The sequence below is a fragment of the Myxine glutinosa genome, chromosome 3 (genome assembly GCF_964187855.1).
Source record: "Myxine glutinosa chromosome 3, kmMyxGlut1.1, whole genome shotgun sequence".
Lineage (NCBI taxonomy): Eukaryota > Metazoa > Chordata > Myxini > Myxiniformes > Myxinidae > Myxine > Myxine glutinosa.
The window spans coordinates 72,088,519-72,108,930 of NC_136263.1; the positions used below are offsets into that span (position 1 = coordinate 72,088,519).

Genomic DNA, 20,412 nt, shown 5'->3' on the forward strand with positions numbered 1-20,412 from the left:
ATATTATACTAGCTGAGGTACCCGGCTTCGCCCGGGTTGAATAAGAATAATACAAATATATGATGAAAAGAACATGTATATTTTAGAGCAATATCACAGTACATTTCCTACATGACGTTTTGTCAATTTTCAATTTCTCAAACCTCTTGGTATACAACATTTCTGGTTTTCTTACTTGGTGCCAAGACATAAAGATTGCTTGGTTTTCCAACCCTCGATCAGCCCATGTACAGCTGGCCATGGGAAGTACCCGGCATTGCCGGGCGGGGGAAGGGAGGGGAGGGGAGGGGAACGGGGGGGGAGGGGAGGAGAGGGTGGGGAGGGGGGGAGGGGAGAAGAGGGGGGGAGGGGAGAAGAGGAGGGGAGGGGAGAAGAGGAGGGAGGGGGAGGAGGAGAGGGGAGAAGAGGAGGGAGGGGGAGGAGGGGAGGGGAGGGGGGAGGTGAGGGTGGAGGGGGAGTGGAGGGGGAGGGGGAGGTGAGGGGGGAGGGAAGAAGAGGAGGGAGGGGAGAAGAGGGGGGGGAGGGGAGAAGAGGGGGGAGGGGAGGGGGAGGGGAGGGGGAGGGGGAGGGGGAGGGGGAGGGGGAGGGGGAGGGGGAGGGGGAGGGGGAGGGGAGGGGGGAGCAGGGAACGGCTAGCTTGGCAAGCGATAGCAGGCTTTTTACTTTTATTTTTACCTCAATGAGGGCTATATATATAGTCCGTGCTTGGAGCCTTCAAGTTCAACATAAAGTTTTTTATGAAAAATAATGCAGATGTATAACAATCCACCAATGCAAGTTCAGAAATGAATGCAGATCCTTTACTTTGCGATACAAACGCAATTCCCGCCATTTCCACTCACGATCGAAGCCTCCACAGTGAGCGCGCCTCTTATTCCTCCTACAACTTCGGCTCACTTCTTTCACTCAAAATGCACGAAATTCTGCCGCATGAAATTATGTAGAGGCCTCGTCGGGGGGGATATAAGGTAGATAAGGAAGGCGTTGTAACAGAAGAATGAAAATAAAAGTGGAGGAACATAAGGAAATGGGAGCTATTCTGGACCCACAGCCAAACCCGACAAACCATTGCAATACACCCCGAACGTCTAGCTCCGCCACAAACTACACCATGGAATTGCAGCTGGCGCGGTTTTGTTAAACCATTGATATTAAAATAAAACGTAGCCTAAAACCACCGGGATTTTATGCTGATTCCGAATCTGTGTCTAAAGCTTTTCTCCGATGTGTAGTTCTTGAGTTATAAGTGGACATCCAGACAGACACACACACACACAGACACTCCTCCTTTATATATAGAGATATAATATATATATATATATATATATATATATATATATATATATATATATATATATATATATATATAATAAAAAGTATAAAATTATATATATATATATATATATATATGTAATAAAAAGTATAAAATAAAGACCCAAAACACCCCGAAGACCAATGCATTGGAACTTTCTCCCTTAGCTCAACCCACAGAATCTTCCGAACTCACCCCTTCCCTGCATCCCTCCCCACCCACTCCACCCCTTTCCTCTTATCTCCTCTAAATCTTTCTTCACTTCTCTCATCCCTCATTTTATACTCTCCTACATTCCTTTCTCTTTCATAGCCCCCATGCCATATTATTTTGCTTTTCTCAATATTAATTTTCTCATTCTTTTCCCATTGCTTAGTCAGAAGGCACATGCAAGATGGAGGCTGGAGGGAAATGTAAATTCGATCCCCCAGGAGGCTTATGTAATAAATTAAATAGTTTTTTTGCATCACTATTTTACAGACAAGGTGTATACATAAAACCAAGACATTAACTTCACAATAAAGTTTCATTTTGGAAATATGGAAAAGCCTTGGCCTGCCTGTTCATTCTTCTGCTTTGAGTTTTGGCACCAGGTTCAAATGCCATGTGGTCTGTTGATTTTAATTTTGTCTTCCGATGTCCTTGCCTTTCATGTCATCCAAGAGTCTAAGACACCATAGGAGAGAAAATCAAAATCTTTTATTCTAAAATTCTAATTGATGTCGGTGTTCAAAATAAGGGCCCATTCAAATTGCTGGATATGAATTGGCTGATATTAAATTGGTTTAACTGCGTTTGAACTTAACTGCGTTTGAAATGTGCACAAAAAGCCGTAGATTGTCTTTTTGTCTGTTTAATTTTAGAAACTTCAAAAGATAAAATTCTTATTTTTTCATGTTTTTGCATCAGGGATAAATATTTGCGATTTAAAAATGTTCATGGTTAATTGTGGAAAAGAGTGCATGCGTGTTTGTGTTTTTGTTTGACTGGTGCTACCATATGACATGATTGATGCTACATACTACTCTGTGTCCAGTGCATCTTTCTGATGTGGCTTGGAGAAGTTTGAGGTACTGGATCTGATTATTGACAAAATAGGTTCCTGGCTCCTGGTTACCTGTGAGGAAAATCGGACCACTTATTATAGCATTCTCATGGGGATCAAGTGAAGCGAAAAGCTGCCCGTCAAACTGCCAAGACTTCTTCCGTGGAACCGACCTGTGGTCTGCGAAGAGGTCCTGGTGTCCCAGTCGGCTTGTCCCCGGGACCAGGTGAGGTCCCCAGACGTATTCAGGTCAGTCGAGAGATGCTGGAAGAGATTGAAGTGGACAATGATCTGAGGCTGGGCTTCTCCTTAGCACCAGAGTTGTTCAACCTCTATGCCTGTCTTGTAGTTGAGTGGTCGACATCATAGGTGGAGATCAAATTTGATCGGAAGTTGTTCAGGAGATCAAGGTGGAATGCAGAAGAGATAAGATTGGCAGATAGCCAGCAGACAATGCAGTAGTGCTAGCAATGTCAAGAGTTGGGTCAGAGCAGGCAATGCTGGCATGCATCGACGTAGCCAGAGCTTTCGGCCTCCAGGTTAGCCTGAGTAAAACCAAGCTAATGGTGGTGGGACATGCAGTTCGTGATGAAGAAAAGACTCCAATAAAAGTGGGAGATTATGTGAACGAGCATGTCGAGGAATTTGCATACTTAGGCTCCCTAATCTCCAAATGGTAGGATAGAGATAGATGCTGAGGTGGACACATGCATAGTGGATGCCTCCAAGCATTGTGGTGCCATATGCTCAGCTGTTTTTAAGGACAAATATCTGAACATCAACACTAAGCTGCAGGTATGTCAGGCATGTGTACTCTCAGTATTGCTGTACGGCTCTGAATGTTGGACATCTCCACGCAGACATCTCAAAGAGGCTACAATATTTTGACCAACAATGTATCTGCACCATCCTTGGTATCATCAGTTGTTCGTCGTGGAAACATCACGTTTCTGGGATCGCTTCTGGGATGACCAAAGATCTGTGGGGAGACCTGGTGACTATAACAACCAAAGGGACCAAGCACTGACTGGATTTGTTAGTTAATGTGGCTCGGATGTCCAACTACCACATCCCCAAGATGCCGATGTGTGGCTGATCACTCCAGCGCCGCCCCCTTGGGGGACCTCAAAAGAGATCGAGAGACCAGATGTGTCAGGACCTCAAGACTGTGAAAATATCAGGGAGAGAGAGAGAGAGAGAGAAAGTGGTATGAGAAGCCCTCTCAAAAGACGAGTTGGCGAGATACATACTGCTGGTAAACCACAGAGAGGGCATGTTCAGCTGGAGAACCAGGTGCATTGTCAAGAATGTGGGAGGAGGATAAGGCTAGGCACAAAAGCATTGCTGAATTCCAGATACCAGGTTGCGAACAACATGGAGTTGTGCAATGCACTGTTGGTTTTGCAGCCAGGAAGGGGTGAAAGTCCATCGATAATGTAACAGCAGATGCAACTATGTAACACAAAGAACAAGCCAGAACTCACCTCAACATTGAGTTCAGTATCACGAGTGTCTGAACTTGTTCAGGAGAGCAAGCAACAGAACCAGACACACGTGCACTGTTGAAAGAGGACGACAAATGCAGGCATGTGTGTGTGACCAGCATAGGATGTGTGAGAGATGGTTCTTTAGCAAAGGAGGCCTATCTGTCCATAAGTGTGAACCTAACAAGAACCCATGGTACCTGTATCCATGTCTTTCCATTGTATATCTGTCTTTCCTTGCTTCTTCTTTCGGGGTATCACATGGCTGGAAATGGCAGCAAAACATGGTGATGGTGCTGGTGATGCATGTGAGTGTGTATGTATGTGCTCAAGGCTTTACAATTTAAGCCATATCAAATGGCCATTGCAAACAAGATTGCTACATACATACATGTGTTTTTTTGGTGGAAATTTTCTCCACTGATGAATATCCCACGATCAAGTCATATCGATTTCAAACATTCCATGCAAGTTACAAAACAATTCTTTTTTGCCTTACAGGAACAAAAGGCTCATGGAAGAGGAAGGTAGGACAACCACCAAGGGAATAACCGAACAGGAAGAGAGGACAGGGAAGAGGCGGGGAAACACTGAAATTACGGTAGTAAAATTTGATCTTTTGTGTTGAATTTGTTCCTCTTCCTCTTTCATTATCCTGATGCATCACAAATCTATGAGAATCTATATGTGCCACAAATTTTAAAACTTTGCTTCAAAATTTCCCTTTCCAAATTAACTTATAAAAACTTGTGATAACAGCCCTGCTGAATGGGCATATCAATGCGCTGCAGATTATATCCCCATTAGTTTAACTACTGGGGTGGTGCAATTTTGGTTGTTTGCACATCTTTCTTCACTTACTTTGCACTAATTATTTGGAAAGATTAGTCGTGTACTCGCATTTTTCTCTAAGATATAAACACCACGAAGTAAGACAGAAAATAAACCATAAAATTACATCATTACCTAAACCAACATTGATTGTCTATCCTTACAGGCCCTCACATAAATGCATCTTAAATATGCGTTCTGCTTCCTTTAACTTGTCTTGCTCACAATATATTAGTGTGGATATTCCTAATTACAGTGCATTCAGAAAGTATTCAGACCCCTTCACTTTTTTCACATTTTGTTATGTTGCAGCCTCATGCTGAAATCGTTGCAATTCATTTTTTCCCTCATCAATCGACACCCAATACCCCATAATGACAAAGAGAAAACAGGATTTTAGAAAGTTTTGCAAATTTATTAAAAAGAAAAAACTGAAATATCACATTGACATCACTGCAACCATCACTGCAACACCCCACCTGTCTGGGCTTTATGACAGAGTGGCCAGACGGAAGCCAAACAGTTCAATCTTGGTTTCATCAGACCTCAGAATCTTGTTTCTCACAGTCTGAGAGTCTTTTAGGTGCTTTTTTGCAAACTCCAAGCGAGCTTTCATGTGTCTTTCACTGACGAGAGGCTTCCGTCTGGGCACTCTGCCATAAAGCCCAGATCGGTGGAGTGTTGCAGTTGTCCTTCTGGTTGTCCTTCTGGAAGTTTCTCCCATCTCCACACAGGATCTCTGGAGCTCAGCCAGAGTGACCATCGGGTTCATGGTCACCTCTCTTACCAAGGCCGTTCTCCCTTGATTGCTCATTTTGGCGGGGCGGCCAGCTCTAGGAAGAGTCCTGCTTGTTCCAAACTTCTTCCATTTAAGAATTATGGAGGCCACTGTGCTCTTGGGAACCTTCAATGCAGCAGAAATTTTTTTGTAGGCCTCCCCAGATCTGTGCCTCGACACAATCCTGTCTCTGAGCTCTGCAGGCAGTTCCTTCGACCTCATGGCTTGGTTTTTGCTCTGATATGCATTGTCAGCTGTGAGACCTTTCTGGACAGGTGTGTGCCTTTCCAAATCATGTCCAATCAATTGAATTTACCACAGGTAGACTCCAATCAAGGTGTAGAAACATCTCAAAGATGATCAAGAGAAATGGGAGGCAGCTGCGCTAAATTTCAAGTGTCATAGCAAAGGGTATGAATACTTATGTCAATGTGATATTTCAGTTTTTTCTTTTTAAGAAATCTGCAAAACTTTCTAAAATCCTGTTTTCTCTTTGTCATTGTGGGGTATTGAGTGGAGATTGATGAGGGAAAAAATGAATTTAAACGATTTCAGCATGAGGCTGCAACATAACAAAATGTGAAAAAAGTGAAGGGGTCTGAATACTTTCTGAATGCACTGTATATAGTTTTTGGCCCTATCTCCAAATGGTGAAGAATCACTTTTAAAAAATTCAGGTAGCCGGATCCGAATCCGGATCTTCACCAAAATCGAATCATTTCATCCTTGTCGCACATGCTACTTCTCTGCCAATTTTGTACGAATCCATCCACAACTTTTTGAGATATTTTGTTTACAAACGGACAGACAAATAAACAGACAGACAGGGGTGAAAACATAACCTCCATCCACCTTCGGTGGCAGAGGTAAAAAGTGCATATGGACAAACAGCTACGAAGAACAACGCTTTTGAAGATGCAGAGTGAAACACCACTAAGTGCAATGCTAATGGAGTCCAAAGCAATCTTTAACGCTACAAAGTAGAGTGAGCAGAGGTGTGCTGTACAATTTATGGAGCATTCATTGTCACGAGGGCATGCGTGCCATCGGACAACATTCCCGGGTCTGCACCGAGGCAGCGCAATAAAGAGCGATTCTGTCACAAGGGAGAATGCAGAAAGACAAATATAGTAAAAAAAAAAAAAAAAAAAAAACCTTTAGAGGCCATTTTTTCCCCGCAAAGCAGGGGTTGGCCTTTTTCGGGGACCGTGGTTGTTGTTGTTTTTCGGTCCCCTTTTTGAAGTAATGTTTTTGAAGAAAGACAAATATAGTAGAGGAATGGTATTTGATAAGGTATCTCTTAACTCGTCACAGGTCGTTATTATTTTGTTATCCTGGTCGCTTGCAATCGAAGTTTTCCGAGATACATCTTTCTTTATCCACCGTGCACCACATATTTTGTTTGGCAAAGGTCAGTGTGCCAGCGTCTTTCTTATACCTTATCATACACCCTTCGGGCTTTGTCATTTACTTCCTTCACGAGCTTGTAGATGCGGACACAGAAAGGCATATTTTTAACACAAAAAGTGGAGTTTTGGCTATTAAAAGCCACACATGTTCCACCACTTCTCATAGCCCATTGATAGAACACAAAAGCAGACCCAGTGGCTGCTCACGAGCCTACAATGAATGTGCTTGTGTTCAAATAGGTTTTCCAGTCTGGAGGGAGAGGTGGGAAGAATCATTGAGCACTGCATTCACCTTAGGGAGACGCTCAGGGTCACCGGGATGCCGTGGAATGACCTTGTGCAATCGTTGGAATCCGTAGTCAATGGTGGGTTCGTTCAGGGCTGGTAAAAGGGAAAACGTGCATATCATGTTGAGGTCGAACATAAAGCACATTAACTATTAGTATAAACATGTAGGGTGGAAAACATGGTAAATCTGCATTTATGACAGTAGCGGGCTGTATTGTTGCAACGGTGTAGTTTCTCATTAAGATGAATAGATTCGTACCACAAAGTTTGATCATCATAATGAAAACTCACCTTTCTGAGATTGCACTATATAAACATAATATTAATTATTATTATAAAGGTATTATTTATTTATTTCTAATACACGACATCTGCTACATGCGGCACGTGCAGGACAAGGACCAATAGTGAATAGGCAATACATCCCCTGCAGGACAAGTACAAGATTTGTTTACCTTTGTTCTAAACATGGTACACTTCATGATCCCATTTCTAAAATGAGTTATAAAGGTGAGAAGAATGTTAATGAAGAATGTATCGCACAAAAATGTTAGTCAATGAAAAAATGGGTACGTGAAAAAAAAAGCAGCTCTGTCTATTGTAACGCCGTGGCTTGCAAAAGCAGCCGGGATAGTGTTCACCAAGTGGTGGTTCACCTCGTTAATCATATTCAAAAAGGGTGTTATAACACACCCAAACTTCCCCGGCCTTGTGCCTAATTAAGTACACAGGCATTTCTCACTACATTTGTAGAGCCCTTGCCAGGCAGCTTAAGCATTCCAGCAAGCACTCCAAGGAAATGGGTGATAAGCAACGACTGGCTTGGCATTGGCAAGCATGCCAAGCAATGGCAAGCCGATTGCTTCTGGTTGAAATGGCCGAGGAATTTTAAAAACAGATCGATTTCAAGCAGCAAATCATGTGGAAACCACTGAGAGCAGGAAATAAAAAAGGGTGTTATAACACAACCAAACTTCCCCGACCTTGTGACTAAAAACAAAAAGGGAGTTCTGTCTACTGTAACACCATGGCTTGCAAAAGCAGCCTGAATAGTGTTCATTAATCGCAAGATATGGTCAATTTTGTCAGATTTCACTCCAGATTTGGACATTATTTAGTCTACAGCATCCAATTCTCATATCCGAATCCAGATTTTGATGATATGCTTCAATTATGTAATGATAATAATTGATCGTGTTTCCAAGGCAAGGCACGTTTGAGTAGGCCAAAACAAAATGGCAGCTTAAGAACCCAGCGAGGTGCAGTGGGCTGACCAAGATGACGGGTTTCCATATTGGTACACCACCACATCGGGTTTTTTTCTTCTTATGAGCACCTCATTAATCATCTTCAAAAATGATGTTATAACACACCCAAACACACAGTTTTTGTCTTTCCAATCTGTTGGAGGTCCAGGTGTATGCATGCAAAGTTTGGGGCTGCTAGGTTTCATGGCTTTGTAGTTATGGAGGAGACAGATGGATAGACACCGCCTTTTATTATTATAGATGTGTGTGTGTGTGTGTGTGTGTGTGTGTGTGTGTATATATATATATGTGTGTGTGTGTGTGTGTGTGTGTGTGTGTGTGTGTGTGTGTGTGTGTGTGTGTGTGTGTGTGTGTGTGTGTGTGTGTGTGTGTACTAGCCGAAAGCACCCGGCATTGCCAGGTTCTTTTTGAATGAATTTATTATGATAATTCAGCTTTTACTCGCCGCCGTAGAAGATTGACTACTATAATTCAGCTCAACTTTTAATTGCGAAATGGGCCCAGCCAGGCCGAAGCGGCCTCGACCGGCCTCGCCACCAAGCCTATAACCTTCCCAGAGCCCGTCCAGACATTTTTAGTTCTTTTGAATGAATTTACTACTATAATTCAGCTTTTACCCACAGCCGTTGAAGATTGACTACTATAATTCAGCTCAGCTTTTCATTGCGAAATGGGCCCAGCCCGACCGAGGCGGCCTTGACCGGCCTCGCCACCTAGCCTATAACCTTCCCGGGGCCTGTCCTGACATTTTTTGTTTCAGATGTTTCCTCCTATCTTCACCGTTCAGATTAGCGCGTGCAGACAAACAAACAAACAAACAAAAACTTTATTTTATATATATATATATACATGCTGTACATGTACCTACATTACATGTATGACAATGAAGGATGAGTGACTGCAATTTGAAGATGACCAATGGCTGTGAAAGGCTCTGGCCTGAAGGTGAGTAAGAACAGCTATGGTAAACCTTTCTCGTCGGACAGCGTGCTCTGCAGGCATCCCATAGCAAAGCACGATAATTTCACAGTATTCACGGCAGGGATAAAACCTTTATCAGGACACACAGCCACAAAGTTACTTCCACCAGGCTTGAATTTTATCGTAATAATAATAATACTCCCATTATCCCACGGCGTGTATTTTCTTGCCTGAAGCTATTGCTGTGTGTTATGGTTACCATTGTATTATCAGTACTTCCTCTTAAGGCAAAGGATGCTGATGTAAGATATAAAGGCAAAGGATGCCTCATCTGTACTTCTCCATAGTTTGCTGTTTCATATGTTTGCAGAGGTTCACATAACTCACCTCGTTTATTATGGATTATTTCAAGCTGACTTATGGAGCAGGCATTACCATTTTTACAATGTACATGTCTTCTGCCTTAACATGATAGTTAATCCAGTTGTGCATAAACTTTGTTGAGATACAGCTTTAGGGGAAAAACAGGGTAATATGCATTTCCAAATTCCTAACTTCATAATTTTCCAAACACCTGAAATCCTCCTTAGGAAAGGCTGAATATGTCTGTCTTTGTATTATTAATATATCTGGTCATACATATGATTTATTAAACCCACAATGAAAATATCATGAAAAAGTCAAATAAATCCTCTAAAGCTTGTTTCCCCGCCCCCACCCCCCTTGTGGCTGTGATTTATATAATGTTCATATTCCCCAAGGGTCCATATCACTTTGTCGTGTCCGACCATCCTGAAACTATTGAGGAAACAAGAAATGCACCGATGTTGAACAAGAGTTACAAAAAAAATATGGAAGCACAAGGAAAGTTTTTGTGAATGTATCACATCATTTATATCCTCTGCCCTTCTCTAGTGTGCAACCACATGTATTAAAACTTCCTCTACATTCGGGCATCTTTTACCCGATATTGTAATGACTGCCGTCATTTTGGTCTCGGATTTTGGTTTTGGTCTCTTGGAAAATATATTTGGTCTCACAAAATTAAGGCTAAAATTAGGACCATGGTGTCTTTCGCCAGAAGCAGTTTTTCCATGAAAATAAAGAAAGTCGCATCCAATACATTGATGGAATATCGTCAATTTCTTTCAACTAATGGAAAATCATGTTTGCAAAATTAATTGGAAATAGATACACAAGTTTGTTCATGTTCATCAGACAATCCAGAAGGAATGTTTTCATGCACTTTCCTCCCTTATACAAGACAAGGTACAAACTACAATGACAAACCAAGAATAACCTTGTTATATAAACAATGGATGGGTGGGGGCGGATGGGGGAAGGGGGGGTTATGACCAATTTTATGCTTTGACATATTTTGAGAAACACAGCGTGACCAAGGTATAAACAGGGTATTTAAAACACACCAACCGTAACCCTGCAATTCCGATTGGTGTTGTGCCTCAGCACCCGACAGCTGCGACCGAGAGAAGGTCCAACTTTATTACTGACAAACCCTTTTCCACGAAAAGCTTTGCAGGGCATCCGGGCCTGGAAAAAGCAGAGCTCCGAACAATGTGGTTTTAATCCGTAAAAAAAGGAATCGACTGCTCCTCTAATTCCGCTGAATGCCTTGGTTTCAAGGTGATACCGACTACTCGTACATGCCAACTCACTCACAATTTCCTCAAGGTATTGTTTGTTGTTCAAGTTTGTTGCGATATCTAATTTGGCGTTTTAATTATGACCCATCTTTCATGGAATTTTTCCGACGGTGTCATAGAGGCAAGGATCCAGGAAATGAAAATGAGGGGTGGAAGGGGGGAAATGTCTGTCGGGGGACGGGTGCAAGTGCTGGGTATTTTGGGGGAGGGGGGAAGCTATATATGCATTCTGCTACTTAACAAATGGCCGCCAAACTCCCATATCACATTAATCTTATATGTCAAAGGAGCCGTGCATCCATCCATGCGTGTATGCGAGTTCCACCAATTTGTTGGACAGTTTGTCCGACTCCGCCCACAATTTCTATATTTTACCCTTTAGAGTCCTTTAGTATTTACCCTTCAGAAACTTTTCTCTCAAGCAGTGCTTTTACTGTGGAGGTTATGCAGGTGTGCTGTTATTTCCAACTATTTTCTCTTAAAATTGTGACAGCTTTCTGTGAAGATATTGACAGTGTGATATTGGAGCAGAAAGCATTACTTGCGGTGTTTCAATGACCGTTTGCTATTATGAGCAGGAGGAGGGTGAGCGTAAAAATGGGATAGCTTTGAAAGGGGGAGGTTTAGGCTTTGGGGTTGGGAGGTGGAGTGGTGGGTAGAGCAAAGATCGAACATAGTTGGGAGGAGGAGGCTGAGGCTTTTTCATTGAAAAGTTGTCAGAATTGCATGTGTAATTTTACTCAGTAAAATGTAAGTGTGTGTGTGTGTGTGTGTGTGTGTGTGTGTGTGTGTGTCGATAGGGGAATGGATAATGTACTAGTATATAAAAAAGTCTCTCATGTAAACATCACTAAAGACTAATTTTAGAATAAAGCAACGGTTCGGCCCAAAAATAAGAATAAACAACATTTAAAATCTTATGTTTTTTCATATGTTGAGGAAGCCAACAAGGTGAGTCAATGAAGTTATAATCTCAGTTACTCAAAAGTTCAACAACCAGTCTTGTAAAACCTATGGATACAACAAACAACAACATGCATTTTAAGGCCATTTCCCCTGCTAGAGCGGGGGTAGCCTTATTAGGTTAGGTTAAAACCTATGGATGATATAATCAATTTACAATGACCAACCAATACACGGAACCATATTGTTGACATAAAAATATGAAGGATAACAATATTTAATGTTCATTCAATAATCCCTCCTGGTGGATAAGGTGAAATGTAAAAATATGAGGAAGAATAACACAAACAATAGCTCAAAGAATAGCATAAACAATAGCACAAAGAATGAAATGAAAAAATATATAGTGGAATAGCACAAAGAACAGCACAAAGAATGAAATGAAAAAATATAAAGACGAACAGCACAAAGAATAGCACAAATAATGTAATGAAAAAATATATAGTGGAATAGCACAAAGAATAGCACAAATAATGGAATGAAAAATCTAAAGTGGAATAGCACAAATAATAGCACAAAGAATGTAATGAAAAAATATGAAGAGGAATAGTACAAGGAATAACACAAATAATGTAATGAAAAATGTAAAGAGGCATAGCACAAAGAATGAAATAAAAATATATAAAGAGGAATAGCACAAAGAACAGCACAAATAATGAAATGAAAAAATATAAAGAGGCATAGCACAAAGAATAGCACAAATAATGAAATGAAAAAATATAAAGAGGCATGGCACAAAGAATAGCACAAAATATGAAATGAAAAAATATAAAGAGGAATAGCACAAAGAACAGCACAAATAATGTAATGAAAAAATATAAAAAGGAATAGCACAAAGAACAGCACAAATAATGAAATGAAAAAATATAAAGAGGCATAGCACAAAGAACAGCACAAATAATGTAATGAAAGAATATAAAGTGGAATAGCACAAAGAACAGCACAAATAATGAAATGAAAAAATATAAAAGAGGAATAACACAAAGAATAGCACAAATAATGTAATGAAAAAAATATGAAGAGGAATAGTACAAAGAATAATACAAATAATGTAATGAAAAATGTAAAGAGGAATAGCACAAAGAATAGCACAAAGAATGAAATGAAAAAATATATAAAGAGGAACAGCACAAAGAACAGCACAAATAATGTAATGAAAAAAATATGAAGAGGAATAGTACAAAGAATAACAAAGAATGAAATGAAAAAATATATAGAGGAATAGCACAAAGAATATCATAAATAATGAAATGAAAAAATATAAAGAGGAATAGCACAAAGAATATCACAAATAATGAAATGAAAAAATATAAAGAGGAATAGCACAAAGAACAGCACAAATAATGTAATGAAAGAATATAAAGTGGAATAGCACAAAGAACAGCACAAATAATGAAATGAAAAAATATAAAAGAGGAATAACACAAAGAATAGCACAAATAATGTAATGAAAAAAATATGAAGAGGAATAGTACAAAGAATAATACAAATAATGTAATGAAAAATGTAAAGAGGAATAGCACAAAGAATAGCACAAAGAATGAAATGAAAAAATATATAAAGAGGAACAGCACAAAGAACAGCACAAATAATGTAATGAAAAAAATATGAAGAGGAATAGTACAAAGAATAACAAAGAATGAAATGAAAAAATATATAGAGGAATAGCACAAAGAATATCATAAATAATGAAATGAAAAAATATAAAGAGGAATAGCACAAAGAATATCACAAATAATGAAATGAAAAAATATAAAGAGGAATAGCACAAAGAATAGCACAAATAAAGAAATGAAAAAATATAAAGATGCATAGCACAAAGAATAGCACAAATAATGTAATGAAAAAATATATAAAGAAGAATAGCACAAAGTAAAAATACAAAGAATAGCAGAATAAATTAAGTGCTCAAAAGTTTGATATAATACAGATTATACGGAGGAGAAATCCGCATATGTACAAGTTGGTGAAACTACTGACTGTAAAACTCGTTTGGGATGTGAGTTTGTGAGTGATGTATTGTTGACAAACTGTTCAGGCATTTTTTGTCTGCAGCACAAATAATCGCCGCATTCAAGACCGATTGCTGATCAAAATAAAATAAATGTTAATAAACACGTGATGGTATCTCGGTGCAGTTTGTCTCCTGCTTCGTTCCTCACAATCAAAGGGTAAAATTCTTCCCTTTGCCCCACTTGCTTCATTTTTGGAAATAAAAGACTTCTCAGGATTTCGAAACTCAAACGATTGTTCTGGTAACTTCAACTAAGTAGAATTGGGCATGAACACAGCCATCAGAAAATATCCTGGTAGTTCTGTTTGTGTATGAAATTATGTTTATTTGCATTTGCTGTAGGTTTTTATTTGTTTTTCAAACAGTTTATCCTTGGGCAATGCTGTAGATGTAATGATTGGGTGAATGGATTATTTACCTTTCTTAAGAAAGTTAGGAGGGGCTAATGCAGCTAATTAACAATAAGTGTCGTGGCGGTAGATTAGCAATTTTACAAAAACAAATAATAATAAATAAAAAAAAGAAGGCTAATAAGCCCTCATGCTGGTCTGTGACTGGTGGCTAAGGCCATATAAATGGACGTTAGACATACGTGCAAACATACAAACACACATACAGTACACTTAGGCCAAGGATGGTAGGACACTGTACTAATCGTACCAGTATGAGGGATTTAAACCTGGGATCTCAGCATCATGAGCGCAACGTTCCCTAATGGGAACAACCAAGCATACCAACCCCGATTCAAACTATTATGGTGCTAATTTGCTTTAATTATGAAGGAGGAAATGTCTGTGGGTGGGAACGTTGTTGGTTTATTTCAAGATAAAACTTACATATACAAGCAAGTTTACAGATTTTCCCTGAGATTTCATTCAAACAAATTCTCACAGGGGGGTTACGCTAGTTTCTATGGAATGCACACCGAATGAAGATCTATTTTGCGTAAGGGCAGGAAATTGAAAAACCATAACAGGCATAAATGACCCCACAAAAGGATATACCCAAGAATACTCAGACAAGTCAAGAGGCCGTTTGGATCATCGTGCCTGTGTTGCAGCCAGACCAACTGCAATTAATGTGCAATCCCATTTACTCCATCCGCGGACGTTTTATTGAACCATGGTAAAAGGCAAAGTAACTCCTAATGCAAAATACATTATGGCATTGTTATGTTCACAAATGAGTGTGGATGAGAAAGTCAGCTTAACCAGATGGAATCCTTCCTCCGATGGATGGCATATTTCCCAATGCAGTGTGCTCCCTGCTAGTAACACATCTGCTTGTGAGTTTTTTGGAAGAGCTTGCACATGCATGGCTTAGCACTCACAAAATGACATGTCTGGTTATTTATTTTATTCATTTATTTATTTATTTTTTAGAATCTCTAATACATTCATAGCTGGACATTTATACCATCTGCTGGCAAATGGTGGCCACTTGTAAGGCATTTACACAACCAATATGGAAAAGGACCATCAGATGAATGGATGTCACACACCATTCTTGCAAATTCAACACACGTGTTAAAAAAAAACAAAAAAAAACTCCACGCATAAAATTGCTAAATGTTTCAAAATTTCGATATTTTGCTAGTGAAGAAAATTATGGTGAAATGGTGGTTGAATCTAAAGCTCTGAGTTGTTGCAATTTTTCATGAGGTCAGGCCCCAAGGTTTACGACTCACTCACTGCAGGCATGTGAAGTAGGCCTTTCAGCTCTCTACCACTCCTGTCAAGTCTCACTCTCCCCACCTTGTTCTTTCCCCTTTCCTCCCCCAGCCCTCCCAGGTCACAAACTTTCTTCCAAAAACCTAGAAGGAGTTTCCATCTCCAGGTTCAAGCTTCCTGCACAACCATATTCCGTCATCCGGCTCATCTCTCATCCATGGAACCGAATCCCTGTACACATTGCCTCATGCTATTCACTCCATTCCATCAAGAGTGCTGCCAATCACTGCCTCATCATTTCTTATATGCAAACACCCAAGCACTTCTCCTCTCCCTGATTCCTACCCCCTTTTCCTCCATTCCTCCATTGAACACTTTCATGTGCCTCAACTTCTGTCAAAGAATGAAAATAAACAGCATGACTGGAAAACATGACAATTGAAGGATGCCATTATTGGAGCATTTGTATTAATAATTATGCTTAAAATACAAATGAAGATGCGACACTGGGTGTGGAGATCGTCGTCCTGTGCTGGGTCAAAAATATTACCTCAACCACTCCACTTAACTCAAAGTTCCTGCACATGCCGGAGAATGAATTATCCTTACTTTGGTATAAAATGCATCAAATTGCAAACACTTCGCTTAGCCAATGCACCATTTCTCAGGGCCTACCTGTGTAGACAAATCGTCCGGGAGCTCCCTTGCAGAACTGCTTAGACTTGTATGACAACGTCACCTCCACCACACCGGGGATATGACGTGGAGGTGTCTGGACTCGTATCGCATGCGGCGTGATGAGCTACGATGGTGAACAAAAATGAGCACACTGACGTTGTGGATACTTAGAGCCTCATGGAATCCCTGATTCTGTGTAAGCTGTCTCAGCCACGTGCATGCAATGATGTCTTATGTCTCCCAATATTGCACAGCAATCCTGATTATATACCCATAATCCCTTGCAGGCAATGACGAATTCTGTTTATCACACACTCCACCTTCACCGAAACAATCAAAACAACTACACCTTTTATATTTCTGTGTATACTATCTGTGGAGCGGTAGAAAAGTTAAGAGTAAATTTACATGCAACTGCAATACGAGGGCAAAATCCCATGCCACATGTATTAAGAGTGAATTCAATTTGTACATCAGTATAATCTATTATAAAATTGGTATCGATAAATCATTTATTGTCCAGAGTAAAATTAGCATTGCTGACAATATACAATATATCTCCACCGATGCTCCAGAATGTCCATTTATAGTGCTAGAGACAACCCACCTCACTCCAAACCAGCATGGTGCCAAAAACCACCTGAAGACCATCGAAGAAATTGTCCCCGATGATTATGACCGTGGCACCACCCGTAGTCCAGCCCTCACTGGGGCTAATGGCTTTGATGCAGGGAGTGGCTTCAGGAATGAAATCGCCAGACAAATCGTGGGTGGAAAGAGAAGTACAGAATGCATAAGCAACGGCGTGTTTTTGGTAATCCTCCATTGCACAACTTCTACCATGATAATATGCAAAGGTTCAAACCCCTTGATGGATTTGCTGTGGACCATCTGCAGTTACTGTAACATTTGTAATCACCATATTTTTGGGCAAACTTCCTCGTGTGTTTGGATTTTCTTCCGAAAAAAAGAAGAAACACCTCACCGGCGTAAGGAAACTCAGTCTCTCCTACTCAGTTAAGTTACGAGTAACATTAATTTCAAACAGAATGAACTCAAACTCATAAAAGTGAAAATAGTTTTGCCAGGAGAATGAAACATCCCATTCTTTAGATTTGGCCAAAAGTTCAAAATTTTAAACTGAATTATAAAACAGCCGTTCGAAGGTGGCCATATGGTTCACCCATGCTGTTCACTTGACATCGCCACGGCTGATCTACAGTTCAACGCACCAGACTCGTGGAACTTTTTCAGAATTTTCTCCTATTCTTCTCTGGCATCGTGACTACATTGCTGTTTAATTTTTTACTTTGCCACTCACTTTTTACTGCTTTGGAATCTCACGTCGCTTATTCACATTGCCGGTGGTACAGGACCTCTCGTGCAACGCACGTTGTACATGGCACTGAATGCTGCTGGCGTGTTTTGCCTTTAATTGCTCGTCTGTCGGCTGTTTTTATTGCTCCTCCTGGTTCTTCAATGAGACTGATTTCGAAACCGAAGCGATCAGACATTGTGCTTGAAGCAAGTCGATTATATTGAAAATCAGTCGAGTTTTCGAGGTTTTGAATTTCCTTTTCGTTCTTACAGTCAAAAAGCCAAAATGTCCTCACTACGGATTGAAGAAGCACTGAAGTGAAGCTACCTACTAATGAAGTCTCCTACCAATAAATGACCTGCAAAAAAAAAGCATTTGCAGAAAGGAAGAAGATGACTTCGTTAGACCTTTAGTGTTAAACGGAGCAATGCGGACACCTGAAATGCCAGTGCAATCGTTATTTTCCAAAATCTTGAGATCAATTATGAGCAGGAAGTCCAAATATGCTTACACTTTCCGCCTAGTGCTCAAAACAGGAAAACCCCTCACGTAAATTACGTACAGGAAATCAGTGGAAAGGATCGGCATATAAATTCCACCACAATGGCTTCGGATTAGACAGACAAACAAGACAAACTGCAACAAATTATGCCTGCGCCAGCGCAGAGTGGACGCAAGGCTTCACTTTATTCATTGTATAATTTATGTGCCATTTCACTCTCAGCTATCGCGAAGACTTTGATTTGCATTCAGAATCTGGAATAACATCTTCTTTTCTTGTTCTTGTGCTGCCGTAAACATTTCAAATTACCTAAACAATTGGAACTCGGTCGTGGCTGGGTTTTGGGATTGCATATGTGTGGCCGCTTGTTCTGGTTTGTTTTGTTGACATCGCTAAACCGATGGCACGACGTTCTTATGGATCAGAATTCTTGTCGTGACTGCGACGAAAGAAAATGTCATGTCAAAGGTCGTAACGGTGCTTTCCATTGTCTTCACACTTGTTTCCTTCCGGCCTAAGGAGAGAGCACGTTTGCCTGGCACACCTGCATCAGAGCTCAAAGGTTTCCTGCCTAATGCTTAAGACCCTGTTTAACATCAATAAATTAGAGAACATGAAACATAATGAACTTATATAGAGCTCAGGGTAGATTATTTATGGAGAAGAAAGTTCACAATTGGGAATAAAATCTGATGACAAGAGAAAATAGCAATGCCTGAGGTGTCTTTGCGCAATCTAAAGTAAGTATGTTGCATGACTTGAATGCTCTTTGTGTGAATTGCCAAACTCGTGCTCCAATGCACAATTTCGAACTCATCAGTCAATTGTTTTGCACTGCTTTTTGAAGGTTTGCTCTTGCACTCACCCTCAGCAGGATCCAGACGGCGTGCACGGCGGCCATGTTTGGAGTTGTTATGGACGAACATGTTGTCGGAGACGGCTAAAACATGTCCGTCAACATTCACAGTTGTCGATATCACCACCTTCCAAGTAAAAATGTCGTACAAAGCATCATCCACCATGGAAATATTGTGAAAATTGCATTGTACGACGCGAGGATGCCGCATGTGATCCGGCCGGTTACCTGGAAGCGTCTCATGTCTCTTGGGTTGCCGGCATTCTTCAGACAATTTTGGTTGCACTTCAGGAAAAACTTGAGAAAAAACCTAAGGAAAACAATATTGTTTTATCGTCAGCCCATTTCTCAACATTCAGAGCCAATGCAAGTGAAAGGAAACTACTCAATTATTAGAGAGCTGATGCTGTAGCGATGCCATTGTCATGAGCATAAGGCAGGCCTTAACTTGTGCATTTTAATGCTGACATGTGTGAAAACGTTCAAATCCTGAGAACATTCTTGAGTATAAAAAAAATACCGCATGCAGATCTCTTTTGGAAAGGGCTCCCGTGGTGTAAGCCAAATGAGCAAATGAAAGCATCGTGCAGCTGATCTTGTGTTACGGCTCAAAGTCTACAAGGACAGCCAAATAATCTTGCTATTGATGCACTGCTAAACATCCTCGTTTTCGGCATGTAGTTTGACAAATATGTCAAGCTCTATTAGTTCACATGTTTGTCTCCCTTTTAAACAACAAGGATGGAAAGATGGCCGAACAGGAAGGCCCACCGGAAGTCAAAAGGCCTCATGGAAGGATGATTGAGAAGAGTAGCAAATGAATCATTATTATGGCCTCCATTATAACAACACAGCAAAGATCTGATACGATAATACTTGTGTAAGAGCAACAAAGCAAATTAAAGAGAACATAGCATAAGACAAGAAACATTAACTCATCAACAAAAACTTGACCAAGATGGCTTTACACAGGACACAGGGTGTGGGAAAACACACCAAAAACATATGCACACCTTCCGGGCATGACTTGAAAAAGTGATTCTCCTAGTTTTAATCCGAGGCCCAACAGTGTGAATTTGGTTGGTGAGCATAGCGCCGATGTCTTGGAGATGTGAGATTTAGTCATTCTTATGATTTGAGCAAAGGAAATATTGATGGAACAGATGCAAAATCCATCCCACCCAAGTCTTGTACATATAATGTGAAAAATGCATTGCAGGGAAAATCTTGTTTCAGAGGAACCTTCCTTGAATCTTTGCCAGCTGTATCACTATGTTTTTTTGTAATTCTGCCAGAGGCAGTCAGCTAACTGCAGCCTTAGTGACATCCCTCCACATGCATTGTTCACGCCTGTGCATCAGGCAGTTCCGTAAGCTAGGCACCTGCACAAACACGCCTGCATATTGTCCTC

The 20,412-nt window shown here is 40.5% G+C and overlaps 1 protein-coding gene across 2 annotated transcripts in view; it reads right to left on the reverse strand.

The window, feature by feature from the left end:
• The window catches only part of EBF3 (EBF transcription factor 3), a 199,182-nt gene that overhangs the window by 33,521 nt on the left and 145,249 nt on the right, over positions 1 to 20,412 (reverse strand). For both annotated transcript variants that reach the window (XM_068110645.2, XM_068110642.2), the window contains exons 7-11: positions 19,230 to 19,311; positions 19,011 to 19,128; positions 16,933 to 17,063; positions 16,323 to 16,449; positions 7,152 to 7,240 (exon numbers count right to left, since the gene is read on the reverse strand). In XM_068110645.2, the coding sequence (XP_067966746.1) occupies positions 7,152 to 7,240; positions 16,323 to 16,449; positions 16,933 to 17,063; positions 19,011 to 19,128; positions 19,230 to 19,311 (547 nt within the window). The remainder of the gene's footprint in view (positions 1 to 7,151; positions 7,241 to 16,322; positions 16,450 to 16,932; positions 17,064 to 19,010; positions 19,129 to 19,229; positions 19,312 to 20,412) is intronic.